Consider the following 23,860-nt stretch of genomic DNA (forward strand, 5'->3'; position numbering starts at 1 on the left):
TATTCTGTAGGCACTACAAGATAGGTGGGGAAGACGCGGGCCGGGAGCGGGTATTGCTGCTCCGGCCGGAGGATGTCGCTGGCGCTCTGCGAACGCGCCTCACGGGGCGGCAGCGCCGCGGCCGCCATTCCACCCGGGGCCGAGGGCAGAGCTCACCCCGGGGGCCGGCTGCCCTTCCCCGCAGCGCCCGCTGGAGCTTCCCCCCGAGGCGCGGGGCTTCCTGCGCCCGCCCCGCCGCGCCTGCGCAGGGCCCGGCGGCCGTCAGGCGCCTGCGCGGCCATGGCGGCGGGGAGCGGGGTGGCGGCCGAGTCCTGCGTGGGGCAGGTGGTGCTGCCCGGGGACGTGCTGCTGCTCCCCGCGCACCCCGAGGAGGACGGCGAGCGGCTGCGGCTGGGGGCCGGCGCGGCCCCGCGGGGCCGGCTGTTGTGCGGGCCGGGCCTGCGGCGGTGCGCCGGCGGGCTGCTGGTGACCAAGTGCGGCCTGCTGCGGCACCGCCCGGCCGGCGGCGGGGCGGCGGGCGGCGCCTACTGGGTGGACTCGCAGCAGAAGCGGGTAGGGGCGCGGAGGGGAGCGGGAGGGAGCCGGGCCCCGTCGTGTCGGCGCTCGCCTGACCCGCTTGTCCGCCCACCCCCTTTGCAGTACGTGCCGGTGAAGGGCGACCATGTCATAGGAATCGTGACGGCCAAAGCGGGAGACGTGTTTAAGCTGGACGTGGGCGGGAGCGAGCAGGCGTCCCTGTCCTACCTGGCCTTCGAGGGCGCCACGAAGAGGAACAGGCCCAATGCGCAGGTAATGCATTCGTTTATTGGAGGTAGCGCCTTTGCGACGTCCCTTGGTGCTTCTGTTACGCTTTAGTAGGCTTTCTTACTAAAAGGTATTTCAAAAGTTGCACGTAAGGAGAGGAGTGCAGGTTTATTTGCAGTGGTTTTGCTGTGGCCCTTCTTGGAGGTTATTGTGTGATCAGGCTGTGAGCTTCCTGAGGTTTCTTCAGTGAACATGTAACGAGTGTGGTTTGGTATCTTTCACATGGCAGGCTTCTTCACTCCTTACATTTTAACTTTCCCATAATACTGCCAGCAGTAGATGCAGTTCATGAGTAACATGCATACAGGGGGGCACTGCAAAGTTAGAAACAAACTTTTATGTCACCTGATACTGGTAGAAAACAGTTGGGTTCTTAATTGCCCTGTTATAAACAGTTGTGTGGCACATGCATGCCACAGCTTGTGCATTCATCTGAAATATCTTCACCAAAATGTAAAAATGGACTGTAAAGAAAAACGAAATAGGTTAGTGTGATTATTTAGTTGTTGTCTTGATAAATGATTACAAGAGCCAGGTTGCTTAGACTTCTAATAGAGGAATTCCTGTTTGGTATTTAAAGAAAAGAGGAATACTCCATGAAATAAAATTCTGTACTCTTTTTCTTTCACATCCCAGTAGTGGTACAAGATGATTGTTCCTAGCAGATGTTTTCTTTTGTAGAAGAAAAGAAAATGAAAATTTCTATTAGACTAGCTTATTTTTCTATCACCAATATTTTAAAACTGTTTTTTATCAACTGAGTATTTCTTACAAATGTGCAGTATGATCTTCTCTAATACTTTTGCTTTTTGACATTGCTTTTTTTAGGTGGGAGATCTTATTTATGGTCAGTTCCTTGTAGCAAATAAAGACATGGAACCAGAGATGGTCTGTATAGACAGCAGTGGAAGATCAAGTGGAATGGGAATAATTGGACAAGATGGCTTCCTCTTTAAAGTTTCCTTAGGTCTAATAAGAAAGTAAGTACTAAGAAAAGTAAGTACCCTAATGTGGAATATAGGGGGTAGGAGTTGCACAACTATTTCCTCTGAGCAGTGGGGACAGTTTGGTAATCAGAGGTTGTAAATGTTTTAGTGCATTTATACTAGTTTTAGTAAATAAGAGCATGGTTATTGACCTAGAAGGAGGATGTATTTTCCCCTGTAAGATATTCAGATGCTCTTCTATATGGTGTTATGTGACCTGTTTTAAAAAAAAAGTGATGTGGTTACCAAAGCAGTATGGAAAACAAAACCATTGACCTGGGGAAATCAAATATTCAAGCTGGTGTTTCAGGTATGTACCTACTACCTTGGAGCTTAAAAATTGGAGATGCATACTGTCCTTTTTCTGCCTAAGGGGCTAGTAAGGGATGTAACTTTGACAGATGATTAAAGGTTTTTTTCCACATCAATACACATTTTTTTGTGACTTCCAAAGAAAAAGAAATCGCATTGAAATAAGGATAGAGAGAAAAAAAACTTGTGGGGTTTTCATTTAAAACTGACATGTTAATCCAGGAACCATTTCATAAGCTTTTAAATGTATTGTGAACTGTGGAGTTACTTATACAAGGCTTTTGTGACTATCAAAGAATACCAGCTTATATGGATAAATAATGGTCAAACTTTATTGTTGCTTTGGGGTGGGGTTTTTTGTGTGTTGTTCTTTGGAAAAGTAATTTGGAGATGCAGAGCAGCTGTTTCATGCCTGGGTTTAAGTAATGATTTGTCTGGTTTACATGTCCCATCAGAAGTCAGTGAGAACTGATGCAAAATATTTTTGCAACCATTTTGCTTGTTTTCCAAATTTTGTCTGCATGCAAGTAAAGAAATAACAGTATTACAAGTAAACTGCTAAATCGTGATATGTTTGTTCCTTCTTTGAGAAAGCCTGTTGAAGCTTAATTTAATCCTTGATGTATCACAATATTCTTGACGCTTTTATTTTTCAGTGTGCTGTCACCTAATAAAAGCAACATCCTATGTTTACTGCTGTTAATATTGTCTCCTGAAGGAGAAGGGAAGTTGTGTTTTTAAAGACACATCTTTAACTCTGTCGAATTTACAAATAGCAGCACTTGAAAAATGTCACTTTGTCAAGCAGTGTAGTTTTAGAATTTATTAACTCGTAGAATTAATATAAAAGTATCAGTTCACTTTAAATTTGTCAGGTATTACTTCTGAATCTAATTAGCAAACAAGTTAATTCACAAGAGCTGTATTTTTTAGGTGCCTATATTTTATATGAGAGGAGAATTAAAAATCTGATACTGTATTGCTATTTTGGATGCATATGCAACTTGATCATCTTAGCTTTTGGTGTTGCCTTAACTGCTCCCGTAACACCAGTACTGCGGTTTAGTTGTTAATTGCTAATAATGTGGTGTCTATCAAATGTGACCATTTACTACTACTTCTGACTTTAAGACAATTTACTACTTCCTCTGACTTTTTTAATCTTGTTTACAGACTCTTGGCTCCCAAATGTGAAATAATTCAAGAGTTGTCACAATTGTACCCGTTTGAGCTGGTGCTGGGAATGAATGGAAGAATATGGGTAAAAGCAAAAACAGTTCAACAGACTTTAATTATAGTAAATATTTTGGAAGCCTGTGAGTATATGACTGCAGAGCAGAGAAAACAAGCGCTTGCCAAATTGTCAGGGAATCGATAAGAGAAAACCTTGAGGATCTGAGATGACTGTCGGGTGTTTCGGTTATTTTTGTATTCAGATTTATATTAAAAGCCCTTTTTTATATGAAGTACTAGACTTATGTTGTTCTTCAGTTCCCTTCTTTATCCACTCGGTTTGTTTTGTCTTGCCTAGGAACTTTGGTTTTAATCTCTTTTGCAATTATGAAACCCTGTTTGTGGTCATGAATTTTCTGTCTGATGTGGAGACAGTCTCTAAAAGCTTCCATTAGCTGTGAGTTTTGAGAAGTACTTAAGTCTTCTGTAAGAAAGCTGCTCAATTTGTAAACGGCATATGTTTTTCTTTTTTAGTCATTATTAATATTAAAATTTCAAATACACGTTTACTTGGAGTAGTAAAAAGCATCTTGCAGGTCATTCATTGTGGTCAGCTGCTCTATTTATACAGTGACAAGAAATGATTATTTAATATTTTATGAAACTTGGGAATAGAAACATAAGTGGAAAATATCAGAAAATAATTATAGGGTGTAGCATAAAATAATCACAGGGTGGTTAAGGCAAATCATCAGATAAGACCCAGCATATGGTCACAGTGACCTTACCACTTTCCCTAAAAGATAATCTGGCTAGTAGTCTTAAGGAAGTGGTGATTAGGACATAACTTCAGTATGAACATTCAGGAAGCTTGATGGCTTACTGGAGGTAAAAAATATACTCAATGCCATTTGAAGTCATGTGCAACTTTTTCAGAAGTGCTTTTTAACAAGAGACTAGGTAAAGACTGCGGTGGTAGTCATGCATTTCTCAATTCTAGACATTCTAGATTTATTTTGTTTAGTCACAGCATGAAGATTCCATATAGCTTTGCGTCAGGTTTAACAAAAGCAGCACTTCTGAAGAAAGCTGTATTAGGCTTGTGTAGTAGTTCCTCACATGCATATAGAAGAAATGCCATCCTAGGAAGGATAAGCTGTCTGATTTAATATGTGATTAGATTGCTGCTGCTCTTTTGAGAAAGAGAACCCTGGAGTAATGGAAGGGGAATTACTGATGCTGGCTTGACTGTACACCAATGAGCTGCGTGGGAGCTGTTCAAGCAGTTATTTAGATCTATGATGTTTTGTGGTTCTTAACAAGCTGAATAGTTTGATAGCAATAGTTAGAAGAAATTAGAAAAAATAGACTAATTAGAGTAAGCCTGAATACCATCTTAATTCCAAGTGGAAACAAAAATTCTTCCTATTTATTTCTTATTTCATCCAAAGTTCAGCTTTTGGTATTTGATACGGCTTCTTTGGCATCTCTCATTTAGAAACTGTTTCAATTCAGAACCACTCCTCTGTCTTATCTTTAATATGCTTACTTGGGGCTTCCCCTAATTCAATAAAAACACACTCTAGTGGTTTCCATATGAGTCTAATGACTACAATTCAGAATTTTTTCTGGGTTTCACTGGCCTCTCTATTTAGCATTTAGGGTATTGCTTATCTGTCTTGATAGATGTTTAGTCATCTTTTTTTCTTTCACCTGCCGCCTTCTGGCTGTGAAGTCTTTCATTCACATCCCATAAATCCTTTAGACCTATAATCAATCTATTGCTACACATGAAAAGCTGTAATTTAAGAATTTCACTAACTTTGTTCTTCTCCAGTGTTTTTTCAACTTTAGCTAATCGGAGCCTCTGCAAGTTGTCTGTTACTGGAACAATAGCTGGCATACGCAGAAAAGCATTTGCCAGATCATCTCAGGGTGCTAACTTTGTTTTCTGTGAATGTTCTTGGATCATGATAGTAAAACCACAGGAATGGGGAATGACGTGGATCAATTCCTGAAGAGTTGTGGCTTGAAATGCAATTAGCCTTACCACTCCCCCTTTTACCTGTCTAAGCAACCTCCCTTCCCTCCCAAAAGTCTGAGTTCTAAGCCTACCCTGCAAGATAGGTGAACAGGCCCTGGTTTTAAAATGCTGGTTCGGTGGTACAGCATAGCAAACAGTGACCTTTAAAGTTTTCCACATCATCAGTGCCCTCTTTCACACCACCCATTATTCTGTCCCACTGTCAACTGCTTATCACCCAAACATATAACCTTAGTTAAATCAAGAGCAGGAAACAAAATGCATTAAGATTATGCTTGTTTTTAATTTTACAAAATGGCATACCCACAAAGTATGTTTGTTACAAAGTATGTATATATTACCCCCTACACAATCATTTTTAGTATGTATTAGACTTATGTTTGTTTTGATAATTTATGCAGTGGCAAAAATCATGGTGGATGTTAGCAAAATGGGTATGGGGGGAAAAAATGCTTGAAAGCAAATACATTTAAACATCTTACTAAAAGGTGGCAATATTGGGTTTTGGTTGGTTTTGCTTTGTTTTTTACTTGAAGAAAATAAAACTATCTACATTCTTTAAACCAATTACTAGCTTTGACAAGCTTTATCTAGAGAACAAAAATATTCAGGCAAAATCTGTGTGATGTCTTTGTGAACTTTTAGTTCTAGCTTGGTGACAAAGCAAGTATCGCCAAGGAGAGTGATGTAGAATGTAACTTGGTTCTAGGAAGAAAGACTGATTGTGAGTTAATTATGTATTCTGCTGGAAATGTTAGAGGAAGGCCTTTGCATTCCCATGGAAGGCACATAAACACGTAGGTTTCAGGAAATGGAACTTGTGGCAGTGATGCTGTGGACTTGAAATGTGTCTTGCTTAGTAGAATGTCTTCTGTGTTTATCTGCGTGATGTATATGCCCATATCAATTTCAGTTGTCATTTATAGTTATTTGTATCAGATACTTGGTGATTGCACATTGGCTGCTATGTTCTATTGCTTTTCTTTTAAGTTGTTTTGATGAAAGTTAAGAAAGAAAAATTGTGGTTGTCAACATGAACACGGTGCGTATCCCCAGAGATGTGCACAATCCCTTAAAAAGAACTTTCACAAAGAATTAAACAGAAATTAAACATTGAAAATAGGAAATAGGTAGTTTGTGGCCCTGTCCAGTTTGTGTCATATAAAGACCAAGAACAAACGCTACAAGAAAGTACAGATATGCAGCACTGAAATTAAGTGTGATAATAAAACATCTGTGTTTTGCTGTAGCAGGAGAAAGTTGCACAGACAAATAGTTCAGTGTAATAAGAGGATTAAGAGCTTAACTCTAAGGCTATGGTTAGAGTGTGGCTGTAGCTCTGCTAGATGAAAAGTTTACGTGCCCAACTACTCATTATCACCAGAGGTTGCAACTGAGGTTTGCTGGCATGTGTATTTGATTCCCAGCCAAGTTCTGTTGAAATGACCCACCCCCATTGGCATCAACACTTTTAATAGCAGGGTTATTTTGTTTTTCTGACCCAGGTGTTCTTTTAACGGAAGAGGTAATGGAATTTTTATCTCAGATTTTAAATATTAAGAGCAGCTCATCTACTACAGGAGAAGCGTAAATTTGTTAAAGAAAGCTCAGTTCTCTTCCTTAGCGCTTGAACAAATAATTCTCAATAACAGCTAAATCAACCAGTAAATCATCAGATTATTTTAAACCTTACAAATTGGTCACCTCCAAACTTTACATACTTATATAAAAAAATATCTACACTTGTTTTTCTAGATACATACAACCAACTTGGTAAAATATGTTATTTGACTGAGTGTAGAAACTAGCTGTCTTAAGGACAATGTAGGACGCTAGTTGTATTAGTACCACAAGCAGCCTTGTCCTCACTAATGACTTGTATAGATTGCAAGATGCATAACTACTACTGAAGGCTATAGTAAGGAACTAAATATGCCAGTTTTGCCCCAACAACTTGGAAGAGCAATAGCCTAGAAATATGTTGGTGCCTGGATTTTAATGGAAACTATGTAGGAGTTGTGGGGGTTACCCAGGACCACTGCAGAATGACTGTTTTCCTCTGATGTCCTGATCTCGCAGCAGTGCATTTACTGCCTTTTTTTGGTGATATCGCTGTGGATATTTTGGGGTGTTCAGCACCCTGGTTTTGCTTATAGAGCCTGAAGCTTTGTTGCTATTCTAGTAGCTTGAACTGTCATTAGAAATAACTCTCTACTAGGCCTCAGTGTCCTACCTAGCATGAGAAAAACTAAAAAATTGGTATAGAATAACAGTATAGGTAGCACTGCAGTGAACGGGACAAAGAAAAAGTATAGGCCCTTGGAGATTATTAAAGACTGAAGGACAAAGAGAAGGACTAATGACCTCATCTACTCGTTCCAAAGGCTTTGGTTATCTATTGCATTGTTCTAAGTCGTAGGCTTTTCTGGGATTCAGTGTTTATTAGGCTATTGCCAAAAGAGATTTGTATTAGTATCTGTATACCCTTTAAAAAGACTTACTAATTCTTCCTGCTCTTGTCCAGATGGAGGGTGTTGGCACCGATCTCTTCTTGATGTTCTGCTGTGAACTGCTTGTGCGGGGGAAGCCGATTTCAAAAGACCTGTAGGTCCTTTGGTTTCTGCAGTGACTGCTGCACCCTAATCTTAAGATAAATGTCAGATCCTGTGTCCAGGCTGTCTGTAGACTCTGTGCTTTTATTTCCTGAGGATCAGGATGGGGTTGAAAACGCCACCAGATGAGTACAAGTCACTGTCCAGTCTCCAAATAAGAGATGGTTTTTGCCTGGTCTAGCTGAAACCTGCATCAGTCTGCATCTGTGTGGATATGCCTTTAGAAGCACACAGGTGAAAAGTTCAAGCTGTATTTTTTTGTGTATCCCCTTCCAATCTTATTGGCTCAATGTAGAAAATCTTCATCTGGAAATCCTTCTACAGACTTAGGGCCTAGACCCTGCCTTTGCCCACCACTCACTGTTTCCTTGTTGCTTTTGAGATCTCCTGTTTCCTGATAGAAAAAACAGTTGGTTTTTGTTTTTTTTAAGTCATTTGTCTAACAACGCCCTGGGTCTAAAGCTGATTTATAGAAGCATGATCCAACAAGAAAGAGAAATAATTAACTTCTGAAATAACGCACAGCTTTGTCATTCTGTATGTGATTTGAAAATTTCGTAATGCTAGATCATGTTTTAGCATAGATACTGATACAGTGCATGCTGGGTGACTTAAGCACAGGCATGCTAGGGAAATTTAATTAACTGATATACCAGTAGTTTGCAGACTGATATTCTTCATTCAGTTTAACTGCTATAAAACTGAAATATGAAAGCAGGAGGAGAAAGGCTCAATGTGCTTTTTAAGAGGACTATTCAAAACCTGAGAACTAGAAGATTAAATATTGGTGCCTGTTGCTCTGTGAAATATTCTTTTCATGTGTGTTAGGGACTTTATTATTCTCTTTAACAGGAAAAATGTGGGAACAACATCTGAATAGGTGTACGGAAAAACTAAACTATTGCAGATCAATCATAATATTTTATCGAGAGGGGAAAAACAGAAAACCAAAGTAATCAAATTCCCATTCAGCTTTCCTGCCAAAAATCTCACTACCTTTCTGAAGCAATGAAAGCAAAGGTAGTCTAATAAGCACAAAGTAATTGTTGCTGCAACTCCACTTGTGCAACACGATAGCTTTTCATGGAAAGCCAGCCTTTCTGGAGACATAGGCAAAGAAGTTTAGATTCCAGTATTTTCATTTCAACATTTTTCTTTGTGTTCTGCTTCTACTAGAAGTGTGCATGCATTCAAGGGATTTCACTGCTTTGTAAAGTGGGAAGATATTCTTGGATGGAATCCAGATGCGCAGGCTGCATTTTTCTGCATTTTTCCTTTTTACAATAGGGACAAATGAAGCCAGCATCACTTCTGTGATTAACTGCTTATTGTTCTTGCCTGATGCCTTGTCACGGACTCCTACTCAGAGCAAAGAATAAAGGAAAAGATGTTTTCATCTTGTGATCAGTGGGTTTTTTTCCCCTCTCAGGAATACTGGCTGCCTTTGAATTACAAAGGCCAGCTGCCAGATTGTTAGAGGTATAATGTGCAGAAGTATCATTAAGAAAAAAGGTTGTTTTTTTGTTTTGTGTGCTTACCATGGCAACAAAAATAATGGAGCTCCAGTTCTACCATTGACAGATGTTGACAGGTGGAGCCACAACCATTAAAAAATTCAGAAGAAAGGAATGTTGATGGCCTGCAGAAATTAGGGGTTTAATTACATGATGATGGCTGGCAGAATTTGTCAAGCATTTTTTTGTCATAATGTTTTTCTGAAGATTGGTGTGTCACAGTGGCAAAGATACATATGTTCTAATGCTGATTTCATTTCAGAAACAGTGAGAAAGACACTTCAGCATATTATCTTCGGTGTTGACAGAGAACCTTCCCACAATGGTTAAGGAGAAAAAGTAGAGGTATTTAGTAGGGGCTTTGAGCAACCTGGTCTAGTGGGAGGTGTTCCTGCCCATGGCAGGGGGGTTAGAACTAGATGATCTTCAACGTCCCTTCTAACCTGAACCATTCTATGGTTATTTTGTTTCATGTATCTCCAGTGGGGAAAAAAAAAAAAAAGAAAAAGCAGCCCCTACGGTCCTAGATTCCCCAACGCTTTCAAGTAGTCTAGTAATGCTGCTTCTGCTATGAAGTTGCCTTAGGTTGTTTTTTAATTGCTGCTAAGCCTGAGTAACTTTAGTGCTTCTTAAAATCCATTTGATTTCTAAAAGCACGTGTATAGACAAAAGCATAGCTACCACAATTTTGGGCAAAAAGACCCCAAATCTTTCCCCTGCAACTGTGAGACGGTGCCGCTCTGGCATGTACTAAGCAAGGAGATACAGCCAGGCTCTGTCTTGCAGAAGCGCTGGTTGGTGTGGGAGCCCAGCAGTGCGGGGCAGCTGAGCTCCTGTTGGAGCGGAGCAGGGCAGGGTGACTGGGGAGCAGCCAGCCTTGGGAAGCAGCATGGGCTTGTGCTCACAGGGGTCTGCAGGGTGCCCAGGCTGGCTTCCAGGTGGTGATTTCTGGTGCATCCCGGCACACGTGGCGTGTTGCCTCCAGTTTGGTCTGTGCAAGGTCAGAACCAGAACCATGGCGCTGTTGTTGCTTCCAATTAGTGGAGGCCTTGTTTTGTGGTGAGATTCCTCAAAAAACCAAGCTCTACACTAAAGATAAACAGAAAATGCAAATAAGGGGTAAACTGAGCAGATCTAACCAGAGTGGCTGGTGACTCCCAGTTAAAAGAGAGATAAGAAAAGGTCATTTGGTCTAGATAAGTTTGGGACATGCTGAAAAACAGTGTCTCTGGGTCGCTTGGAATGCAGACTCTCCAGTACCATCAAAGAGATTACACTAGTTCTCCTGGGCTGCTGTTGTGTCACTGACCAGACTCTGCTGTCATTCCTACAACCTTTTTTTTTTTTTATTGGTTTTGGGTATTATAAATGCCAGGTTAACAGGAGACCTCAGGAAATAGTCCCAAGGCAACAAAGACGAGTCCTCCGAGCTTCTGGCTGGAGCGGTGCCTAATGACCACAAGCAACCGAAGAGCGTGTTCGTTACATGACGTTGTGACGTGTTGTTGGCTGCCTTATCTGAGCAAGTATGTTCTTGAATGCAATATATATGTAGGCATTTTAAGTGCCTCGTTAATCAGACTGCTTGAATGGTAATCTCATTATGTTTTCAGATTTAGGTCTTTATGGTTTGGGGTGGGGGGGGTGGGGAGGGTTTGCCTTAAATATGTTTACGTGCAGGATCTGAAAGTATACGTTGTTTCTTTCTTTGATTAGCCAGAAACTGTAAAATCCTAGCGAGGGGAAAACGGGTGGCGGGAGGGAACGGAAGGTGTTTATTCATTCCCGTCCTCAATGGCGGGGATAATCCCCCTCGGCGCGGCAGCTCGGTGGGAGGGCACGGCGCAGACCGCCGGGGGACGCCGGTCGGTCCCGAGGCCACCCCGGGGGACGCCGGTCGCCGCGGTGCCTGCGCGGAGGCCACCGGGGGCGGCGCGACGGCGGCCGGGCCGGGATCGGCGGCGCGGTGCGGGCAGCGTGAGTGCGGGAACGGCGGGGGGAGACAGGCGGGACGGGGTGGTCCCCGCGGGGGAAAGGCGGCAGCGACTATTAAATTTGGAGAAACGAGGGGCTGGGGTGGCCCGGCGAGCAGCGGTACCGCTGCTCGCCGGGCCACCCCAGCCCCTCGTTTCTCCAAAGTAGCCACCTTCAAGGCTGCTTGGAGCATCAAGGTGGAATCCTCCCAGCCTTCTGGAACCGGGAGGACAGTTTCCTTATCCGACCTGGTTTGTGGCAGGACAAGGGAAAGGATAAACTAGGTCGTGGGGGAAATACTTCTCATCTGGGTGTATCTACTGAGGCTAATGTGTTACTAATTCATGCTTAGAGCACACGCACCTCCCCCCCCCTCCATGGGTTGGAGTTGAAACATATGTTGATTATCTTGTATTTTTGCTTTTAGTAACCAGTAATTGTGCTGTTGGGAACGGTGTAATGCAAGGAATGTGAAAGCTAAAATACAAGCGAGGCCTAAGAATCCCAAAAGGTGGGGAAATAATTATAATTCTTAATTTAAGCTTGAGTTTGCAGGAGTTAGGGCTGAGTTGGAACAGGAGGGACCGCTTGCTGCCCAGTGGGTCCCTGCGTTTGTGGTGAGCACTGATTTGCATGATTAGTGGGTCTGTTGGTATCCTTCCTCATCCCCCAGCTCTGCAGACTGCTGCAGCCTGCAGCTTTCCTTCTCTGGATCCCCAGCAGACCCAGAGTTTAGCCTGTATTATCTTCACGCAAGTCCTTTTTTGCAGTTCTGTCCTCCAAGTACTTCCTCCCATCTCCGTGGTGTCTCCATTTTGCTGACTGAGCGGAGATGTGAATTTCCCTGTACACCGTAACTAGCTGCCTGTCCCCTCTGAATACACCTAGAGATTTCCAAAGTGTTGTGCTGGAGCTGTTTGCTCTCCCTTGCTCAAAAGGGTTGTTGAGATGTTGGGTTTCTTTAAAACAGTCTCAGAATGGGGGAGATTATTTGGTCTGCCAGCTAACTTCCTTTTGAAGGATGGAGTATGGCTTACTTGCTTCACACTGACACAGCAAATTTCGCTTCAGCTGGAGCCAGGCGCAGTGTTGTACTGAATTCAGTAATGAAACATGCGCAGACTGGGAAGAAACCGGAAAAAAAAGCCTGTTATTCTCAGCACAAAGAATGGTTTGTTACAGGATCTTTACAATGGTGAAAAGAAAAAAAAAAATTGTTGCAAAAAAATTACTTACATTCACGCCATCAGAAATGTTGGGAGGCTTCTTTGTGCATTGATTTTGGCATTTAACGGACAATTTAGGTTGGAAGGGACCTCTGAAGCTTCTCTAGTCAAATCCCCACTTAAAGCAGGGCTAATTTCAAAGTTGGTCAGGATGATGTATTTTGTAATCCTTAATGGTATTTAAAAGCTCATGAAATCTTGATGAGCATGTTACCAGGTTATGCGGATTGTAAATTTTCTTTTAGGAGTTAGATTACGAAGATATTTGTAATCATATGACTCATTTCAGGGGGGAATGTCTCATAAAAAGTAATCAGCTCGACTTGTTTGGGGTATGCAAGTTGTGACAAAGCTCTGAAAGATTTTTAGGCTCAATATAGAGTGTCTTGGGGAGGTTGTGAGTGGGAGGGAAGGGAAGAATAAGCAATGGTCAAGGCCATTTTAGACTGAGAGAGTGTCCACTAAGTGTTTCCACTTTTGCTCAGCTGTTGTCTTAGGAAAAGTATGTAAGTAAATCTGTGTGCTACCCTGAGTTTCATTGACAACTTGAAAACATGGGCTTTCCTTTTTTTTTTTTTGACACAGCTGCAACAGGTTCTGTTTACACTGCTAAAATAAATGTTTAAGGATAGCTATCCTCTTAATGACAATTTTTTCTCTGGTTGTGGGTGGGAGGGAAATGAGACATCTCGAAAACCATGTTTTAACTGGTCTTCTTGACACAAAGTGAAGACCATCAACCAGCACTTAGAACAGGATTAAGGCTAAGCTTGTTTAAATTCTGGTTAGCTGAGTACTGACAGACCATAAAATAACTCTCTGTTATCTTGGAGATGTTTTGTGGTCACCATAAAAACACACAAAATGATGGTTTTCCCTTTTTTTTTTTTTTTTTTTTTTTGGCCTTTGCCTAAGAGAAGTGCTCATTCTCTTCCAGAGTTTTTAGAGTTGAGAACTTGGAGATCTGATAGTTCCAGAGAAAATGATGCTCTTTAGTGAAGGGATGTTGCCACTAAAGCAGGTAATCGAGCACAGAAACACTGGGTTAATTCACTAGTATAGCCTCTATATTTAAGCTTTTTACTAATATTGTACATCGTGATGGCTTTTTAATTGTTTCCAGGGTTGTTTGTGTTGTTTTGGTGTGCAGTGTGCATGTGGGGGAGGGAGGGCAGGGGGTTGGAAGTAGTATAGGCTGAAACATAGGGAAAATATTACTTGTAAAAATGCACAGTTCTACAGAAAAGCAGCGTAGCTTGCAGATCTTAAAGTTCAGTGCTGTGTTCCCAGCTTCAGAAAAGCTTTCTGTAATTCCTGTTCCCTGTACCCACCCACCCCATAAAGAGGGTAACCATGTGTTCAGTTTAAAAAAAAAAAAAAAAGGTTGAACGATTAAGATACCTTTAAAACAATCTTGTCGTGGATTGGCCAGCTGTGCTTTCGTAACTGCCACAGGGTGACTGTGGCCCGTATTGCTCAAAGACGCTGCGAGCCAGGTCCTGGCCGCAAGGCAAAGGCTCCAGTGCTGGACTCCTGCCTAGTCCTGCCCACTCGCCACCCGTGGCCGCGCAGTCTGTCTTCTCCCCTGCCTGCGCTCGCATTTCGGGGGAGCTGGTGGTGGTTGATGCTGGTGCAGGCAGTGTGGGCTCTGGTGAGTGCGTGCACCTCAGCGTTAAAGGCTGACGGGATGCTCTGTTGGATTTTCTCCTCGCGGATTATGGTTTACGGGATGCTTTGTTCTATCTTCTTATGGTGGATTGTCGTTTGATGTTTTAAAAACTCATAGAGTTTGATCACAGGGCGGTAGCGTTTGTATTTTGAGGTGGGGTGGAGGGTTGTGAAGTTATTTTGAGCTTCAGATTTCCTTAATAAACAGCAGCTAAACAGAAAGGAAGCTGCTAGTTGCAAATGTCCAGCTCTTTTCCATTTAGTCTCTTCACTTGGTGTTCAGTGACATAGCTGTGTCAGGGCTCATCAGCCTGTCTTGTTAGCAAATGTTTTAATAATCCTGGCTGCTGTTTCCCGTAGCTATTTTTCAAAGTGGCTCACTATGGTGTTTGCTTAGCAGGGAGGGAATTTCAGTATCACCACATAGAACTGCTTCTTCCATTCCACTGCTTATTTAAATAGCAAAAGATTTTGCAGATTTGAATAGGGTTTTTTGTCACTGACAAAAAACTGGTTGGACCAAGGAGTCCAATTAAACCAGAGATGTGTTGACTAAGCTTAATGATCTCCTCTGACCAACTACAACTGAGTGGAAGCTGGCTTTTAGTGATGCTAATAATGCTAACAACAATAATAATAACGTTAAAAGCTGTGAGAACTACTCATTAATCAGTTGCCACAAATTTGGCAACGTTTTTGCACGCAAATGACATGTGCAAGGGATTAATGCTCAGGTTCCCCCCTCCCCGCCATCTTGTAACTAAGAATTAAGAGAAGAACAGTTCTTGACCAGACAAGAGTCAAGTCCAAAGAATAGTTGGATAATCAAATGCTGGGAGGGAGCGGGGTTATAGCCTTTTGGGTATACTGCAGAGATTTTAAGTCTTAACAGGAGGACATTACTGCATTACAGCAATGTATTTTGAGTTGCGTTTTGGTTGTTCCAAAGGCAGGGGTCAGGATGGTCTCTAATAGGAATCAGAGGCAGATATCAAAAAATTGTCATTACAGTATGACTTTATGTTTGAAAAAAGTATGTAGAGAAAGCAGGCATGGTCAAAGGTTTCACTTGGTTAGAAATAAGTGGTGAAATGCGATAGAATCTGTTCTCTTATCTGCATTATGTTTGTGTAAACTGGCCTTGTTTCCTGCTCAGGATCACGGATTACTTGTTTCTAGATACTGTGATATTGTCTTCCTTGGAACCAAGTATGCTGTTAAAAGAATAAAGCAATCTTTGTTTCAAAATGTTTTCTAGCTATTTTTGTGGGTAGGCAGTTGGTTGTGTTTGTTTGCCAGTAGTATTCTGGAGCTAGTTTTAAGGATGGAAAGGGATTTTCTCCCAGAAAACTCTGACACAAAAGTGAGGAGCTACTCCTAGTTCTTACTTTCTGAATTCTGGCAATAGCTACCAGTAGGGATAAAGATTATGTGTTTGTCTGGTTTATTGCCACTCACAGTTCAAAATAGTAATATTTTCCTGTATTTATGAGAGGGGGAAAAAACTTTTCCATAGAAATGTATATACAGATGACAATATTTACCAAAACAGTCTATCAGGGAATAGGGTTTTGCAGATGGCTCTGGAAAAAATTTGATTTTCCGTATTGTGTAATGCTGAAGTTGGGTGACTGCAAATCTACAGCCCTTTGTAACACAAAACTGTTATGGTGTAAGTGTACAGTGACTTCTTAGACGGCCAAAACTCCAATGACTCTTGTACCAGTTATTGCTCAGAGCTGGATCTTGAATTTTGTCCATGAGGCAGGGCTAAGTGTGCTTTCCTGCATCCTCAGAGCTGACACTGCCTCACTGGAAGGTGGCTGTCAGCCCTTTCCAGGCTTGTGAAACATGTGCAAGGGTCAAGATTGGGCTGTGGTGGGGGTTGTGAATGGATGGTGGTTAAATAAAATTGCCACCAAACTAGAGTCACCAGTAACAACAAGCAGTGTTCATACTTTAAGACTCGAGCAGGCCCACGGAATGGCTTTCATTGCCATGTTATCAGTTCTGACTGGTGGGTGTGAGTTTAAGTTGTTTGTTCCTGATGTCATTTCTGCTTTAGCAAGAGTGGACGTTGGTTAGCATATAGAAGGTGCTGTCCAGGGCATGTTTGTAATGTTGGATCACTGTGTCTAATAAAACGTTTGCGAGTCTACATATTTCTGTCTGTAGGCATGACTGATAAGCTCTAATTTTGGCTTGGTTCCTGCTTTAGTTCTAGTGTGGAACTGTAAGGAACAGGAAAGGTTACCAGTTAACAGTGAACTAGACATAGATAACTTTTTTTAAAGTCTTCTGTGATATGTTTATAAAATTCACTGTTGAATATAGATTAGTAGGAAAAAAACCCCAAACATTTAATCTACAAACGCTTCTTTTTTGAAAGAAGCCACTGTCTTACTGTAATAATTAAAGTTACTAGCTAACATAGAGGTCATCTTGTTAGAGGCGCTTTATTATACACATATACTTCAATCATCTTTCTCCCCATTGCATCTGAGCACTTCAATCTGAATGTTTTTGTCAGTCCAGTAGTGGGAAAAGGTGAGAATGTCTTGTTAACAGTTTTTGTGTGGGTCAGGCACATAACTAGAATGTAATCTCGATCTTCTAAAACCCCGTTCAGTACATTAATAAATAGACAGATCATCTGCAAACCAAAAATGTCCATGTGAGCTTTGAGTTGTTCTTTTAATCCAGTTCCTCCTTGTCTGTTAGAGCTGCTTTTTTCTTTTTACAGAGATGTCCTTTCTGCCTGACTTTGGGATCTTCACCATGGGCGTGTGGTCTGTTGGTCTTGGAGCCATTGGTGCAGCAGTGGCAGGGATTGTCCTTGCGAACACTGACTTATTTTTGTCCAAGCCAGAAAAGGCTACATTGGAGTTTTTAGAGGACATAGAGCTAAAAACGTTGGGATCAGGTAAGATTCTGGATGTTTCAGGTCACATTCTTCAATAATTGGCTTTTATAATAATGTTTGTAAGGCCAGGGTTAGAAGAGTTTTTCTTAGTCTTTCCTAATTATAACACGTAGTTGGGTGTGCTTGATAGCAGATAATTCTTGTGAAGGAAAAGCAACCGAACCTGATATTTCTGGATGAAACACGACACACTTCTAAAAATCAATAAAGCAATAATACCCTGTTATGCATATAGATTTTTTTTTTCTGATAGAAATGTATTTGAATGTGGAATTCTCTGCAATGTTTTGTGTTGGTCCTTAAAGCATCGATCATTACATACAAGAATGGCTGATATTATTGTTGATGCTGTTTCTCCTATATAAACAGAACAAAGAACATTCAAAGCAGGTGAACTATGGAAGAAGAATGGTGCAGTGATCATGGCTGTGCGAAGACCTGGATGATTTTTGTGCAGAGAGGTACCTGCTGGGCTTGGGGATTAATGAGGAAGAGTTGAGATCTACTTGCATAGATTCCCTTTAAATACAGGGTGGGTGTGAATAGGACAGGCATCAAATGCATCTGAAGTATCTGAAAGACCTTGTTTCCTAGCCCAAACTGGTTGCCAGTGAACAGCGTACTTCGTTTTCTTTGTAGCTGGTTTGTATAGTCTAGGTTCTGAGCATTTTCCTTCTGAAGGCAATGGCTACCTGATTTTTACATCTGCCCAGGACCTAGCCCATGGTAATTAGAAAGACAGATTACACAAAATCCAATTGGTAATGAGTTTTATGAGCTAGTTGTATTCCCTATGTCCAAAATAAAACTCTGAGCCAGGTAGTCTTTGGTCAAAATCAGCCCAAGACTGGAGTGGCAGAAAGCTGTCAGATAAAGTCCATCAGCAAAAAAAGAGATGTGCATAAAGGGGAGTCACTAGCTGTTCTGGATGCTGAACATGAGGCAGTAAGGTAAGGAGTCTGAAGACAAAGAGTTACTGTTCCGTAACAAGGTGGGTTGGGAAACAAAATTTGATCCTTAAGTTGGCATTAGGCTCCCTGGGTGGAGGTGGGAGGAGGCACTTAAAATAAGATTTGAATGTACCATATGCCTGGGAACAGCCATAACTTGCACCTTGGCCATTATTTTTCTCATAGCTATGGGGAAAAATAGCTATTATGTTGTTACTCACTACTCTATAACATGAAGCAATTAATATTGCAACCACTTAATTAAGGGATCTGCTCCCATCACTAGTAACTGCTTAAGTATGTGTAGAATTCATGGAAGGTTAAAGATTAAAGTACTTTGCTCTCTGAACAGGTGTAGCGTAGGCAGGAAAACGTGATATGTGCTTGACTCTGTGCTTTTCGCATACAGTCAGGCAGGAATTCATTAATGGTTTTTTTAATGCTAAATTCCTAAGTAGAAATAAAAGGCCCAATTCAAAGAATTGTGTGGGTTTTTTTTTTTTTTCAGGAAAAAATTGGAGAGAGACATTTCATTTTCTAATTCTTATTTTTGCTTCAAAACTTACAATTTTTAAGAGGCAGTCACACTACTGATAAGCTAATTAGGGCAAAGAATTTTATTTTAACTGTATTTTAAATGTATTTTAACTGTGAAAGTATTTGAAAAAGATTTTGAATTGTCTAAACTGAAGTCATTTTTGATTGTTGTATACTCAAAGCAGTTTTGTGAGTTGACTCTTGCCTTTATCCTAAGAACAGTTCAGTTGCCCTTTTTTTTTGTCCATTAATGTTTCTTCATTGTATGAAAGGTGCTTCTTTCCCCGCTGACTCTGAGCTGCTGGAATTGTTTAATGCAGATGACTTGCTATATCTATTAACTTGCAGGCAGTAGAGCTTTTTTTTTTTTGCGAGAGATAAAATACACTTGCTTCCCACTATCCTATGTCTTGAAAAGGAGTTGAACTTTGTCCTTGTTGGCAGCACCAAGAAGGAATATGTACTTCCCTGGACACAGTGGTAGGGTTGAAAAGTGGCCATTCCACCTCATAGATCACTGACGTGATATCAGTGGTGAGGATGTGCTTCCATTATCCACTGCAAAGGGTGTCACAAATCCTACTGGAATCATGCCTTTGGATCCTTGAGAACTGAGACATGTAGACTTAAGAAATATGGAATCTTTTATCTGTATCATCTGCATCCAAAATAATCAGATGCCTTTTTTGTTATTTAAGGTTGACTGTGTTTAACAGGACTACACTTCTACATCTCATGGTCTGGGTGTGGCCATATAGAGATGCAGTGCTCCCGTCATTGGGAAAGTGACACGGGCTTGCTAAATATTGTAGGAATCAACTCAAGCAATCTGAAGTAGCAGAAGAGCCATCATTGAACTATCAGAGGGACAAACTGAAACAGGAGTTGTTCTTTTGGGTTATGCCTCCCTTGGTGGAGAGAGGAAGTATTCTGCTAGGGTGTACTTGTCTGCTTTTTACAAAACCAAGAAAAGTTTCACAGGCTAGATGAAATGGTCACAGCCCCACAGTAAGGCTGTACAGCTGTCATGTGTTATGATTTGCCCACAAAAATAGACTTTGTTTTCTTTTATTATATCATTTTTTAAATAGCAGTAAAGAAAAGCAAGTCGGGTCTAGTCCCAAGATGCTGCTTGAAGTCTAATCTCTTTTTAAAACTTAACTGTGCTTTCACAATATTGCTGCTTTCTCCCCTCCCAAAAGCTAAGCAAAGAGACACAAAATAAAACCCACCAAACTGCTGAAGTGCCTTTCTCCAAAAGGCTGATCAAGGTTTGATGGTATCGCTATCTCTCCAGAGACAGTGATTTCTGGTCTTACAGGGGACCCTACTGTACTACCTTGGAACATCAACTCTTGGACATTGTAGGTCACTATACAATTTTTTTGTTTGTTTTCTTAAGTTGATCGTGAGAGTTTTGAAGTATATCAAAAATCCCAGTTAAAATTGCCATTAACCCCCCTTTTAGAAAGGTCATAAGGCATTTTGTTGAGGGAAAACAGAAAATAATGACTAGATCTTTAAGAACAGAAAAGAGGAGAAAGATCTAACAAGTGTAAGCTATGATCCTTTAACTCTCACGCTCACTACTCAGTGTTTCTTGTAATACTGATTCATCCTTTTTCATTTCCTCTGAAAAAGACGGAGTAGTGAACTGGGAAGCTGCCCTTACCCTTTCACCTACTGATGGCTTTCTCTAATGTCTTTCCTCCTGTCTGTTCACCCCTATCTGTCTGCTACTTGATACTCAGTAAATTCTAGATATGCCGCTATTTCGGTTAGGTGGCTGAGGGTGTTCACGTAAACTGTGTCCATTTCTTGAAGTGTGGAGTTCTTTGTGGGGGTCTTGTCCAGTAAAAATGACCTTTCTCCACGGGAGATGAGAAGAAACACATTTGCAGGACGCACTCTGATCTGTCGGAAACCTCAAAGGCCTTTGTACACAGTGTGGGAACTGAAAGTCTGTCAGTGGAACAAAAAACCCAGCAGATGGATGACAACACCTAACACTCTTGCACACCAGAAAAAGCAGTATTGCTTTTGGGATACTGAAGGTGTATGAAAAAATTCCCTGATTTCACTGGGAAAGTTAAGTGATGTGCAGGCACTGTGTTTTAACTGTTCTGTAAATGCTTAAAAAAATAGTTGAAGCCCTGGCACAGGCCAGGTATATCTACAGCTTTCAGTTAAAACTATGTTTTACCCAGGATTTTAATATTTTATTCGGTAAATACTCAAAAAAATCTCCTTCCTCCGTATTTAATGAAGAAAATTCTAGTAAATATAAAGAAGACCTGCCTAGGAGTAGAACTAGTTTAAATGTCTGATTTACGGGTCTGTTTCTGTTTTGCACCTCAAGCTAGAATTTATGTATGTTTCTGAAATGCGAGGTGAGGCTTTCCAGTCTCCATCTACTGCCGTAAATGTTTGAGCCTTTTTTCCCTTTCTTAGGAGGCTTCTGAGCTCTCCTCTCTGAAACCCCAGCTGTCTCAGCTGGGTGTCCCTCTCTACGCTGTTGTGAAAGAGAAGATAGGGACTGAAGTGGAGGATTTTCAGCATTATTTCAAAGGAGAAATCTTTCTGGATGGAAAGGTACAGTGAAGTCATTGTTCTCCTTTTGTTTAAAAAGAAACTTATGAATGTCCTTTTTGAAGAGCTTGTAGAAATAATATAGATAGGATGTGGTCTGACTGAAAAAGGATTTAGTAGCATTGTAGTTTAAGGAGTTAATTAGCTTTGCTTTTCTATATATATATATCCTGCTCAGCTTACAAACTGGTCTGTAGCTATGCACTGATAACATGCTGTTGTGGGATTATTCCTCCCCTCCCCTTTAACAGGTAAACAACATGGCTGGTTAATATTTATTCCTTTCTTCCACTGGCTGTGTGACTTGCTGATGTTTATGCTGTGTGAATCAAGGTCTGAAGGTGATGGACATAATTAATTCATGATGTACAGCCCAAATTGCAGTGATATGGCTTGTCCCAGTACGCTGGCACATGCCAGTCTCCTGCCCTACAAAACCACAGCCCTGCTTATTCCTTAACCCAGAAGACGCATTTAGAAATCATTTGGCTTCTGAAAGAAAAAGAATATGTAATACTCAAACTCAATACCTTTATTTTCCCTCCCTGCTCTGCCTGTGTAAATCAGGCTGATTTAAAACAAAACAGAACAGAACAAAAAAATGAAACAAACCAAACAGATGTCTGATAAGTTTGTTATCAGTTATCAGCACCAGTTGTCTCTTTACCAGCATTTTTATTGTCATACTTCAAAAATAAGAAAAAAGACATTTATCACAAAGCACCTTGTTGGCAGCAATATGGATGCGGATGTACATGGGGCATAAATACCTGTGAATCAGCTTGAAAACCACATGAGTGTTGGTAGTACCACTAGTTGGCTGTGTGGAGGTAAGTGGTCAGGTAGTGTGTTAAAGAGGTTAGTTCAGGTGCAATTTCGTTTTAGCTCTGCCTGGTTAGTTTTTGTGTGTTGTGACCTTTCTTGGCTACAGGGTTGTCTGGTTTCCTGAATTTCATTTGAGAGGAAAAGTCCTTTTGACTTTGTTTGCTGAGATATTTTCTGTTTCCCTGCAGAAAGGCTTCTATGGTCCACGCAGACGAAAAATGATGATGTCGGGCTTCTTCCGCTTTGGGGTCTGGCAAAATTTCTTCCGTGCTTGGAAAAGTGGATATAGTGGTAACCTGGAAGGAGAAGGATTCACCCTGGGAGGAGTCTATGTGATTGGAGCAGGAAGACAGGTACTGCAGGCCATGCAGGGAGGCTTTTGTGTCTTTTGTGAGACCAAAAGTTTCTTTTCTGGAATCATTTAGTTGCTGGTCAGTTGATCTCCCATGGGTAGACTAGTGTATGAATTTCTCTCTTGTGTCTTTGACTAGGGTGTTTTACTGGAGCATCGTGAGAAAGAATTTGGAGACAAAGTCAGCCTTCCATCTGTCCTTGAAGCTGCTGAGAAGATAAAACCACAAGCTTCATAAGCGGAAAAATAGTTGCACATGTTTGTGATTACAGCTTGAAATGTAGAAAGCATCTGTTTCTTGAACGTGCGGTTTAATTGCTTCTTAACTATTTAGTGATCGACACAGAGGAAAGATTCCCTATTCAAACATAGAAAAAGATGAAAATCCTCCTGGATCTTTTGTTGCTTTGCAGCCTTTCAGGTGGTCAGGATTTCAACTGCTCTTTTGTGTCTGACTGTATTAATGAAAGGCTGGGTCTAAAATCTGACCTAGCCTAGATGCTTTCAGTCAGAGACGGTCGGTTGAAAACCTGTTTACCTAGGGGAGCAAAACTCTGATAAGGCTGGAGTAATGGAGTACCAGCTGAGGTAGAAGGATAATAAAACTTTATGTAAATGAAATGCCTTTGCTTTTTGCTTTTTCATTAACGTGTAAACACATCTGTATTTCTAGAAAACTAAATCCTGCCAATATAGATTATTCTGAGATTCTGCATTCAAGACACACCACTATGCTACTGAGTAAGTTTCTTGTTAGTTAACTATTGGCTTTAGGTCTCCCAGCTCTTTGTGTGATTCCCTGCAAGGGAGATTGAAGGCATCTAATGTTCACTTCAGAAGGTAATGGTGGCATGAGGGTAAGTTCTTTCTTGTGCTTAAGATTCTAAGGAAAAAAAAAAAAAAGGGAACAATATCAGAGAGCAGATTAGGTAGAATTTCCATCCTGGCTTGAGTTCTTCAGTAAATGGCTGGGTTGTTACTTCTAAAAATAGATGTAACATTACACAACAAACAAAGTCTAAACAAAATTTTAACATTGCACTTAAGATTATCAAGTGTCGGGTATCCTTCATTAGCTGATGTACATAAAAGGCTAGGTACCTTTGGAAAAATGTGCAGGCTAGAAGAATTATTAAAGGGAAGGATTCTTTTGTCCTGGCAGCAGGTCAGTCTGGACTGTTACTCTGATTTCTTCTGACCTTCAAATTAGTGAAACCTTCATGTATCATTGGTACTGAGGGCAGGGATACTTTGCACCTCCGAAACTTTGGTAATATGCCTATTTTTGCTCTGCATGCCAGTGCCTGTCCATCTGTATTGTTGAGCTGTGTGCAAGAAATGGTTATACATGATGCTGACTGTATGAAACCT

General features: G+C 41.2%; 2 protein-coding genes across 10 annotated transcripts; both read left to right on the top strand.

Moving 5' to 3' along the window:
* Positions 1-150: 150 nt before the first annotated feature.
* On the top strand, positions 151-17,236 carry EXOSC3 (exosome component 3). 9 transcript variants are annotated; one of them, XM_063338337.1, is made up of 11 exons: positions 151-552; positions 640-789; positions 1,633-1,784; positions 3,276-3,363; positions 7,844-7,923; positions 8,028-8,165; positions 9,708-9,790; positions 10,821-10,971; positions 11,847-11,930; positions 13,583-13,666; positions 17,057-17,236. In XM_063338337.1, the coding sequence occupies exons 1-6, from the start codon at positions 280-282 to the stop codon at positions 8,110-8,112; spliced, it is 828 nt and encodes a 275-aa protein (XP_063194407.1). In that variant the 5' UTR covers positions 151-279; the 3' UTR covers positions 8,113-8,165; positions 9,708-9,790; positions 10,821-10,971; positions 11,847-11,930; positions 13,583-13,666; positions 17,057-17,236. The 9 variants fall into 9 exon arrangements, with proteins under 9 accessions (XP_063194407.1, XP_063194408.1, XP_063194409.1 ...); XM_063338339.1 differs by having other exon boundaries at positions 152-552; positions 8,034-8,165; XM_063338338.1 differs by lacking the exon at positions 13,583-13,666 and having other exon boundaries at positions 17,057-17,105.
* Positions 14,129-23,110, top strand: PRXL2A (peroxiredoxin like 2A). The gene is made up of 6 exons (XM_063338347.1): positions 14,129-14,296; positions 17,057-17,236; positions 17,606-17,697; positions 21,175-21,315; positions 22,326-22,490; positions 22,629-23,110. The coding sequence occupies exons 2-6, from the start codon at positions 17,059-17,061 to the stop codon at positions 22,725-22,727; spliced, it is 675 nt and encodes a 224-aa protein (XP_063194417.1). The 5' UTR covers positions 14,129-14,296; positions 17,057-17,058; the 3' UTR covers positions 22,728-23,110.
* The last annotated feature ends 750 nt before the right edge of the window (positions 23,111-23,860 follow it).

This window comes from Chroicocephalus ridibundus, chromosome 6 (assembly GCF_963924245.1).
Source record: "Chroicocephalus ridibundus chromosome 6, bChrRid1.1, whole genome shotgun sequence".
NCBI classification, from domain to species: domain Eukaryota; kingdom Metazoa; phylum Chordata; class Aves; order Charadriiformes; family Laridae; genus Chroicocephalus; species Chroicocephalus ridibundus.